The sequence below is a fragment of the Haplochromis burtoni genome, unplaced genomic scaffold (assembly GCF_018398535.1).
Source record: "Haplochromis burtoni strain Fernald_Lab_line unplaced genomic scaffold, NCSU_Asbu1 Contig_89, whole genome shotgun sequence".
Classification (NCBI taxonomy): Eukaryota; Metazoa; Chordata; class Actinopteri; order Cichliformes; family Cichlidae; genus Haplochromis; species Haplochromis burtoni.
Window position 1 is genome coordinate 1,015,713 of NW_024582450.1, and position 11,267 is coordinate 1,026,979.

Genomic DNA, 11,267 nt, shown 5'->3' on the forward strand with positions numbered 1-11,267 from the left:
ATCAAGTGAAATAAAATGTAAAGTAAAAAACAACGAAGAGGCACAGAGGACCTGATGTACTGGCAAAGTCTGGATCTTTAATTAGGCTGACCAGGTATTCCACTTTTTAATGGTATCTGAAAAGCACTTGTATCCCTTGCCCCATTGTTTTATGTATTTTATACCAAATCTGTTTGTCTGCAAACTCCACCAACATGCAGTCAAACTTGATGGTGATATACCAACAAGCTAAAACCACCAATTTTTTAGCATTTATGTTATGAATACTGTGCAAAAGTCTCTAGCCACTCCTGCTTTCTTTATATTTTTCTTCCAAGGAAAATGGGTTCACTGTTAGTCTGTTGCTAGGCAATATGATGACCTCATGACATCTGATATAGATAAGAACTTTTGGGGTCCTGAGTCGTGCCTGTGTGTTATCAAACTCCTGATTGAGTAGAAGTTCACAGACGAACACACACACACAGATTTGTTGCAGGCATGTGCAGTTAAGGTCATTGAGTACATTCTTCTTCACTAGTACGGTTACTTCAACGCCAATGCCTTCTCCTTTGTAGATGAGAGACGCATGGTTTTCATTGACAAGCAGCAGACGCATCTAGTAAACGTAGAGCGGGCGCAAAAAATGACGTACCGGCAGAGCGCAGCAGAGGGCCAGCAGAAAAATTCGCTCCAGCCGGCGGTCAGTGCAGCGCATGCCGCTCCTTGTGTCAAGGGGCCTTGAGAGGGTCACATCACCACAATGCCTAGAAAAAGGAAAGGCTCTTGCCGCAGCAGTAAGGATGCCATGCGGAAGAAGAAAATCAGGGCCACTGAATCTCAGCATCAAAGAGAATCTAGACTGGAAAACGCCAGATTAGCAGAAGCTGCACGAAGACAGCGAGAAACCAGCAAAGAGAGACAGCGTCGCTTAGAAAACGCCAGAGTATCCCAAGCTTCGCGGAGACGGCGCGAGAGCAGCGAAAAAAGACGACTTCGCCTGGAAAATGCCAGACTGGCCCAGGCTTCGCGGAGACAGCGCGAAACCAGCGAAGAAAGGCAGCGTCGATTGTACCATGCCCGGTCGGCTCAAGCTTCGCGCAGACAGCGGGAAACCAGTTTGGAAAGGCTGCAACGTCTGCAAAATGACCGCCTGGCTAAGGCTTCCAGAAGACGGCGTGAAACCAGCTTGGAGAGGGAGCATCGCCTGGAAAATAAGCGGCGGGGGCAAGCTTCACGGAGATTGCACGAAACCAGCGAAGAGAGACAGCATCGCTTAGAAAATGACAGATTGGCTCATGCATCACGAAGACAGCGAGAAACCAGCGAGGAAAGACGGCTTCGGCTGCAAAATGCCAGACTGGCTCAAGCTTCACGGAGGCAGCGAGAAACCAGCGAGGAAAGGCAGCGTCGATTGTACCATGCCCGGTCTGCTCAAGCTTTGCGCAGACTGAGAGAAACCAGTTCGGAGAGGGAGCATCGCCTGCAAAATAATCGACTGGCTCAGGCTTCACGGAGACTGCGCGAAACCAGTGAGGAAAAGGTGCATCGCTTGGACCATGACCGGTCCGCACAAGCTTTGCGCAGACTGCGAGAAACCAGCGTGGACAGAGAAAGGCCGTCAGAAAACGACAGACCATGGCGCCGTGAACATTATAGACTGCAAGTGCTCAATGCTTCCCGAAAGACAAATGGACTCGGCTTTCCAGCACCTGTGTGGAATTTTCACGAGTCTGCTTTTGAGGAGGGACAGGTGCATTCTGAATTACCATCACTGTACACAGTGAACATCCAGAGTTTTGTCTGCGTCTGATGACAGTGGTGACAGTGTTTATATGTATGCTTCTCCGTCTCCCCAGAAGCCTCTTGATTCTGTGTATCACACTTACTCACCGTTGTATCTTATATGAAGGAGTGGGATTTATTTATTTAGAAGGCTGAAAGACATTTTAGCTGCACCTCCCATTCACACTGGTCTTGGAGAAACTGGATTTGAATACCTTGCTGCCTATGAAATGAGCTACAAAAATTGTGAAACTGCATTTTTTGATTTCATGTTAAGTGTCTGTCTGGATTTTTCTCCTGGTGGTGTCATGGTTCTGTTTGTTTGTTTGTCTGTTTGTTAGCAATCTTGACTCCACAGTTTTCAAGGTATCATTTTCATATTTTGTGTGATGGTATGCCAGTAACAGCCGGAGCTGATTTAATTTACAAGAAAATCAGGTCAAGGTCATGCCAAAATCAATAAAATCTTTATATTGCTCTTCATATTACCTTATTTTTTTTAATGGGTTGTCTTTACAAAAATATGCAAGCCTAGGTTAGCTAAGCATTTGATCTTGACCTTCATTGTCAGCACGCAAAGGTAAAGTTGACCCAGAAAAGTTTTTCAAAAAAACAATATTGAGTAATATATCATATAAAAGGCCTTTGAGAGCTGTACAACCTACCACCCCACCCCGGCCCTCCCCCAAATACCATGCACTACAGTGTTACAGTGACAGCATAAAGATTTGTAAAATCACGCACTGAAAATGAAAATATTTTTAAATCTCAAGGTTTTTTAGCTTATAGAAGCCAGAAATTTTAGTCAGTTGTGTTGCAATCATATAGGTAAAGATAGTAAAACAGACTATTTTAGTATTCAATGCTTCAAGGTCATAGGTCGAAGGTCAGGCATTATGATGTCTTTATAAAAGCAGGCTGAGGTTGCTGCACTGTAATAAAAGCAGGCTGATGTCAGCATGTTATAATAAAAACATCATAAAACATCTATTTTTTTTTAGTATAGTAAAAGTATTGTCCTTGCCCTTCAGGGTGAGTTGCACTCTCCGAATGCTCTTGTTTTTTCAATTCGACATCACAATGACACCATAAAGTCACAAAGTCACAGACTGCACAAATTTAACTTAAACTTAACTTTGACTTAAAATCTCTTTTTCTGCCTATAGAAGCCAAAGATTTCAGTCAATTCTGCTCCAGTCATATGGGTAAAATAATCAAATACACCACTGTAATGTGGTTATGTTTGGTATATATTTTAGAATATCTTCAAGGCCATAGGTCAAAGTTCAGGATCACACAAATTAGGAAAAAGCTTTAGTTTCCATTGGATCATCTCCTTGAAGTGATATATTAGTCATTGGGGGATATAAGCACTTTCTTTGTTTGAGCTCTTTAAAACATTATTATTTCAGTACAATATTACATAACTTCAAAACGCAAAAACACAAAAAGATTAATATACTACACTAGATTTATTACACTAGATTTTGTGAGTGCTCTTGTATGTTTTAGGGTTTTTTTTGGTACTCCTTTCCCTCTTGAAAAAAAGATCTCCATCGCAGTGAGACTACCTGTAACTAAAGGACTTATTAGTAACACATATATACCAAGTAAGTGGGTTAAAGTAAGGCCATGATTTTGCTGTCAAAAGGGACAATTACACTGTAGCATGGGCATGCACTAGTTGACTCAATGCCCCACATATTAGTCTGCACAGCTCATAAAGAAATGTGAACTATGGATGCATCAGTACTGATGCCAAACAAGATAAGCAGAGAAAATGAGATGAAATGAGAGTTAAAGGTTAGACCATAAAATAAACTTCAGTTTCTATTTATCTGTGTTGTATTTAGTCAAAGGAGCTTGCAAAGAAAAGCGTCTGGACTTCTTTAAGTTACTTGAAGACGTTTCACCTCTCATCCGAGAAGCTTCTTCAGTTCTAAGGTCAAATGGTGGAGAGTCCCAGATATAAACCTAGTGGGAGTTCCCCCCACAGAGGGACAAAAGGACCCCCTGATGATCCTCTAATCGCCTGAGCCAAGGTGTGAAACTGGGTGTGGGTCCAACAGCCAAGTTTCAGGTGATTAGAGGATCATCAGGGGGTCCTTTTGTCCCTCTGTGGGGGGAACTCCCACTAGGTTTATATCTGGGACTCTCCACCATTTGACCTTAGAACTGAAGAAGCTTCTCGGATGAGAGGTGAAACGTCTTCAAGCTAACTTAAAGAAGTCCAGACGCTTTTCTTTGCAAGCTCCTTTGACTACGATGACCTGGATGACTGAGAACCTTCACAGACACTGTGTTGTATTTACTTTGCCAGGAAGCTGGGAACCAATGCCAAACCAGTGAGGAACTTGCATAGTTTTTATGTTTTTAATGTTAAACATATAAAAATTTGCTATACCAACGTTACCAGTACTTCCCACATTGCCCCACACATTGCCCTTTTCTTAATCAAATCAAATCAAATCAAATCACTTTTATTGTCACATCACATGTGCAGGTACATTGGTACAGCACATGTGAGTGAAATTCTTGTGTGCGAGCTTCACAAGCAACAGAGTTGTGCAAAATACAATAATGTAAACAAGCAAAATACAAGAATGGCTACATCTGAAACTAATAAATATATGTACAATATATAATAGTATATGCATTTCTGGATGTGTATACTAAATATTTTTCTACGTGTGTGTGTGTGTACACATATTTTACAAATTAAATAGAGTAAACAATAAATAAAATATATAAAAATATACAGAGTTGAGACATGTGCAAAACAGTGGCATTACTGTACAGTATGGAGTGCATAATGTTAAAGTTCCAGTAGTGAAGCTGAGGTGTCTATGACGTGTTCAGCAGTCTGATGGCCTGGTGGAAGAAGCTGTCTCTCAGTCTGCTGGTACGGGACCGGATGCTGCAGAACCTCCTTCCTGATGGAAGTAGTCTGAACAGTTTATGGCTGGGGTGACTGGAGTCCTTGATGATCCTCCCCGCTTTCCTCAGGCACCGCTTCCTGTAGATGTCTTGGAGGGAGGGAAGCTCACCTCCAATTATCCGTTCAGAGCACCGCACTACTCGCTGGAGAGCTTTGCAGTTGTAGGCGGTGCTGTTGCCATACCAGGTGGTGATGCATCCAGTGAGGATGCTCTCAATGGCACAGTGATAGAAGGTCCTGAGGATGCGGGGGCTCATGCCGAATCTTTTCAGTCTCCTGAGAAAGAAGAGGCGCTGCTGCGCCTTCTTCACTGTTTTGTTTGTGTGTACTGACCACGTAAGATCCTCAGCCAGATGTACACCAAGGAACCGGAAGCTGCTCACTCTCTCCACAGCAGCGCCGTTGATGGTGATGGGGGTGTGTACTTCTCTGCACCTCCGGAAGTCCACTATCAACTCCTTTGTCTTTGCGACGTTGAGGGTGAGATGGTTGTCTTGACACCAGTGGGTCAGGGCGCTGACCTCCTCCCTGTAAGCCGTCTCATCACCATTGGTGATAAGACCCACCACTGTAGTGTCGTCCGCAAACTTCACAATGATGTTGGAGTTGTTAGTGGCTGTGCAGTCGTAGGTGTAGAGTGAGTACAGGAGAGGGCTCAGTACACACCCCTGTGGAGCACCAGTGTTCAGTGTGATGGGGGATGAGGTGATGCTGCCCAGTCTGACCACTTGGCGTCTGTCAGACAGGAAGCTAAGGATCCAGCTGCAGAGGGAGCTGCTCAGTCCTAGATCCTGCAGTTTCCTGTCCAGCTTCGAGGGAACGATGGTATTGAATGCTGAGCTGTAATCTACAAACAGCATTCTCACATACGTGTCTCTCTTCTCCAGGTGTGACAGGGCAGTGTGTAGTGTCAGGGCTATGGCATCATCAGTATTATTTTGGATTTTATCTAATCCACGCAGTGTCAAAAGTACACATACAGGCTCAAGTGTATACACTATATTGCTAATAGTCTTCACTTGCTGCCTTCACACATATGAACACAAGTTACATTCTTAATCCATAGGGTTTAATATGATGTCTGCTCACCTTTTGGAAAGAAGAAACTACCAGTTGCATTCAAACATGATCACTAACAAAAAGTAAACAGGCCTTCACCTTGTTAAACTGATAGATATTGTAGAACATTGAATAGCACTTATTAAGGGAATTAAGTGATTTGATGTCTATATTTGAGTCTGTATTTCTGCTTTTGACCCTGTGTGGATTGAAGAAAATCCCAAATAAATTCAAAGTTGTGCATCAGATTGATGCATACTGTAAATTAATCATTCCTGACTGGAAAAAGAACAGTTCAAAGAAATTATTAAAAGCCCCAAATTATCATGACTTTCATGCCCATAATGAGTGTATAAGAACTTCTGACCACTACTGTATTTCTGAACTTCTTAAAACATATAATTAAATTAAAAGAGTCAAAGTATTATTAAAAATGACAATAATAATACACTAGGATATTTAAACATTAAAGAGCTTAACCAATTCTGAAGTCTGGTCTAAACTAAACTAAGATGGAAACAAAACATTTTAAATGAATGGAAATTAAACTACAGAACTTCAATAGCTATCACTTACAGGTGGCTCGTTATTTGGTTTAATTTGTGCGCACAATAAGAGATTTTCATATAGATTCCTCGCGTGATCGAGGTTTTTTTTTTTTGCATAGACGCGCGCTCCCGCGATTTGGCAACCACGTGGTGTTTTAAGGGCCAATGGCTTATTTGCAGCAACGGTCTGAAGCGCGCACCCGTTAGCAGGGCAGAGGAGAGGACAGAAGGCGGCAGAAAGACAAATAAAGCCGAACTAGCAGATTATTCTGTAAACTGCAACGCGAAATCCTGCGGAGATGTCAGAGGAAAAGCCAAAGGTAATATATAGAGGTTTATATAACTGCTTGCTTGTTATGATGGCTGAGGCGAGCTCCTGCGAAACCGTCGCTTATATGTGCAATCTAAAAATGGCCTGGTTTGCACGTTTCTCTAAATCGGCGCAGTGTTTGTTTCGCAAATGAATGAGTACCCGCACATTCATATGTGCGTCTATATGCGCTCACACAGCTCGCTGTAGGTGAGTTTGGGAGGGATGTTGTCCCGCTAATTGGGGTCTAAAAGGTTGGGAGCAGGAATGTCAATTACACCATGATTGTTATTTGCGGATTTTTTTCTTTGTCGAAACGGGACCACGCTATGTCCGCACCGCCGCAAATGCCGCAACTGCAGCAGTGGCAGAAGAGCGCAAATGAAGGTGACGCACCGCCTTAAAAACTGATGTGACTATGGTATTCTGGTAGTTTTTATTTTATTTGTTTTAATTTTTTCGTTGTGCTGCTTGTTGTACCACAATACTTCATAACAAAACTGCTAGCAGCGTTAGCCGGTAGCTAAACTCGCCAGTGGTTCTGAGCCTAGCCCGGAGCTAATGATGCTAACGTTAGCGCCTGTGAGTGCCTTGTGTGAACGCATATGGTAGCATGTCTGTGTTATTGAGCTCCAATGTACGTTTTGTTTTAATCAAAGCATCAATTGAATAGTATGACAGTAATTCAACACAAGGCACGTCTGTGTTTTGTGACACGGCTGTTAAAATTGTGGGATTATATGCCTATTAATTTACTTTCTGTATGTCTGAGCTAGCAAGGCTAACAGTATTGTGTATGTCGCTTTAAAGAAAACGTATACGTACTATGCATTACTGTGGTTGCTAATCCATTTGTTTATCAAGTGTTAAACCATTGTGTTTCTACAGGAAGGCGTAAAGACTGAGAATGACCACATCAACCTCAAGGTTGCAGGGCAGGATGGGTCGGTGGTTCAGTTTAAAATAAAAAGGCACACACCTCTCAGTAAACTAATGAAGGCATACTGTGAACGACAGGTAAGCTGCTGTAAGTTCTTAAGCAGCATGATTACTTGCACACTTAACTTTGCTGTTCTTTTAACGAAAAGCCGGCATCTTCATCTGCAGGGTCTCTCAATAAGGCAGATCAGGTTCAGGTTTGATGGCCAGCCGATCAATGAGACGGATACGCCTGCACAGGTATGATTATTATGCACTTGTAACTAGGGCTGCCACAAACGATTATTTTGATAGTCGACTAGTCACCGATTATTTATGCGATTGGTCGACTAATCAGATCATCATCCACTGGATGTAAAACTACAGCTTATTGCACCAGCAGCATCTGCTCTTATATAACTATCATTAGCTTACAGCTTTAAGCTTTTAAGGTGCTAACTAAAAATAAAGACAAGATGATAGTTTATTCAATTTTAATGAAATTTGCAGATTGTTTCGGTAAAGTTTAATAAACTCCTTGCTATCTAAAATATAACAGGACACCGGAGTATATTCTCCAGCATCTCACACTTCTGATAATCAGCTGTCTGCTTTACGTTTATTCAGCTGTGTAAAAACTATAACTTTAATCTCAGCCAAACCGATTTACTCAGGAACAAATAAAATACTAAATAAAATAAAAAAAAGCCAAACAACAACATTTTTAATTTATCTAAGTGACTCATATATATTTAACCTGAGTCGCGAAAGACGGCGGTGGGTTTGAAAACAATTTGCCGGGAGTCCGGTGTTCTCACGGCGCTAGTGACCTAGCCCCCGGCTAGCTATCGAGCTAGTGGGTAACAGACGTCTCCGAAAACGTCGGAGTGCTTTTGAAAATATGTGGTGTCCTGATAAACTGAGCCGATATTTGAGGTTTACACAGCTACATTCTCGCCTGAAAATATGTTAAACGTTTATTTTGTGACCCAGAAAGAATAATAAGAGTAATATTAAAACTAACTAGCTACCGCCATTGTTGGAAACTAAGCTGGGCCGCGCTATGAATTCTGGGACACAGCTGCTTCTTCTTCGGGGTTTAACGGCAGCTGGCATCCTTGTACATGCAGTGCTGCCATCTTCTGTTCCAGTCCGTTATTACACTCTTAAATCCTGCTACTTCTGTGTCTTTTGCGATCTTACAAAGCTTCAAACGACACGTCGACTATTGAATCACGATTTTGATAGTCGACGTAATCGTGACTAGTCGACAAATCGTGGCAGCCCTACTTGTAACCATTATTGAAACGCATTCAGTTTCTTCAGCGCACTTGTCCCCTAAATAAATTGAATATGTTTGCAATACTGTAAAATAATTAATATATGGAACATCTTTTTCTCAGCTGGAAATGGAAGATGAAGACACCATAGATGTTTTCCAGCAGCAGACAGGCGGCCATTGCTAAGCTCTACCCACCTCATTGACGGCCACCCTCAGACAACGCCCTCAACCATCTCACTGTCCATCCCTTCCCCACCACTCCCCTCATATTATTATTATTATTATTATTATTATTATTATTATTATTATTATTATTATTATTATTCTTTCAGTTTAAAGATGTCTGTCATGGTTTTCGTCAGGTGTGGGCGGGGGGCCTCTTTGGCTGTTTATGTGCTGTCTCAGTCAGGACTGAACTTTTGTGTGTCAACAGTCTCTCTGCTGGCCAATCAGGACACAGATTTCCTTCTGGCACCGCTGGCTGTGATTGGACCAACAACTCATCACAGCTGTTCCTGGTTTGTCACTGCTTTTGGTTCACTGTGCAGTGAAAGCTTAGTATCCAGTAGTTTGTCACTGTTTTCATCCATCAGGGTTGAATGCGAGGCTCTGCAAGTGTTTTGTCCAGGGGTCACTGTCAGTGGGCATAAAAATGGTTTGAAGTTGAAGCACTATCTGAACATAATACACACATGCTTCCCATTTCACATTGCTTTTCTGTGTGTTTGTTGTCTGAATGGTGACTCGTTTTTTTGTTTGTTTTTGTTTTGTTAAATGAATTTTAATTCTTTGCATTTTAGGTGCTTCTGCAATGTTTCTTTTCTTTTGTAAATGTTATTTTTTGTTTTTTCGTCTGTCATTTTAAACATTAACACCCATGGGGCATATGGTCGACATTTTTCCCCCTCCTGTACAGCAGTATCAGAATGGGTGTTAGATAAATGTTGTGGGACTTGGACCAATACTCCAAAAACAGAACGTCTGCTTCATATTTGACGTGCTTCTCTTTAAAAAGCCAACTTCAAGGTGAAAACTGTCACATTTAAAGGCATTTATATTGCATCAGTGTTTGCTTCCTCTTAGATGGCTACTCAGTGCGTGACTGTGGGTGTCTGCGGTACAGATGGATATATGCTTATGCAGAAATGCTTGTTTCAGGGGAAAGAATTCATCTATATCACAGAAGTGCATCCACGGTGTAAGCTGGTCGGCGTTTGATTGTGTAAAGAATCTCTTGGTGCAAAATACATAACATTTTTCTTTTCGGTTCTGTTTTTTTCCAAAGTGGACTAGTGACCAGTCCTTGTGATGATCTCAAAAGCAGGTCTGCTTGTTGTAGAGGGTGGACTGTGAGTGGGAATAACTGAAAGGTTCCTGAATGTTTTGTTTTTTTTAGGTCAGGTGTCTCATCCCCTGTATTGCCCTAGCACAAGTAAGCCAACGGGAACACTGAGTTTTAGATGTGCTTTGAAGAGGAGCAGGTTCAAGTTTGAGCAAGGGTATCCAGCAAAAGTTGGATTGTCTTTGCTAAAAGACACCAATGACACTTTTCACTACTGTGCCAGCTGCTGAGATGCTGTCTGCTTGTGTGTTGTTACAGTGGCAGTCTTTCAAGTGGTGATGAGCGTCTTTCACTATTTTTACATTCTGGAGAGTGAAGCATGCAGTTCGTTTCATATCAGGAGGTCAGCCATTGGAGTTTGGGAGACAAGTGTTCTGTACCTACAGGGCCCCGTTCTTCGTATGTGGGTAACCAAATGATCTTTGAATGTAAATAGTCTGAAATGAGCTAGGATTTCTTTTTCCCCCTTTCCTCCCCCCAGTTCAGCCACGGTTCATTAAGCTCAAATCCTGAAAAGAAAAACCCAGCTTTTTTTGAAGTTAGTTGGATTCAAGTTATTAGAAAAGGTTGCACCTTTCAAAGTTAAAAACACACTGCAACAAAATGAAATGTAGGTTTTAATACGTGCTTTAAAAACTGTCTGAACATTTTCAGCTACTACAGTAAATGTTTTTCATCTTTTATATGAATAGTTAAGAGTTGGTGCCAGTACTGAGAAATGAAACCTTATTTCCTTGCACAGCCATCAGTAAGCATCTGTCAATATTGTATTGCACAGAGAAATGTTGAGTGTTTGTGCGACATGCATCTGCACAAGCCAGTCAGCAATCATGATTCCAGCTTTCGTCACACAAAGTAAGAGCACACTTTACGATGCCAACAAGCAGCCTTCCGCTCGCATTTCAAGAACCCAGTGAGCTGGACAAAGGTCAGCTGAGCTAAACTGTAAAGTACGAAGAACGGGGACCAGGTCTTGTCATGTTATGTTTTCTCTACTGATTTGTACATTATTTGTGGTCTTTTACTACTGTATACAATAAATATAGTTTGGTACTCAGATTTGATGTCAAGTTTTTGTTTTTGTGTTTGACCAGCTAATCTGTTTG

At 41.8% G+C, this 11,267-nt stretch overlaps 1 protein-coding gene across 2 annotated transcripts; it reads left to right on the plus strand.

Moving 5' to 3' along the window:
- The first annotated feature begins 6,478 nt into the window (after positions 1-6,478).
- On the plus strand, positions 6,479-11,220 carry sumo3a (small ubiquitin like modifier 3a). Of its 2 annotated transcripts, XM_005934316.3 has the most exons (4): positions 6,479-6,629; positions 7,508-7,636; positions 7,727-7,798; positions 8,941-11,220. In XM_005934316.3, exons 1-4 carry the CDS (start codon positions 6,609-6,611, stop codon positions 9,001-9,003), a joined length of 285 nt encoding a protein of 94 aa, XP_005934378.1. In that variant the 5' UTR covers positions 6,479-6,608; the 3' UTR covers positions 9,004-11,220. The 2 variants fall into 2 exon arrangements, with proteins under 2 accessions (XP_005934378.1, XP_014192960.1); XM_014337474.2 differs by having other exon boundaries at positions 7,508-7,798.
- The last annotated feature ends 47 nt before the right edge of the window (positions 11,221-11,267 follow it).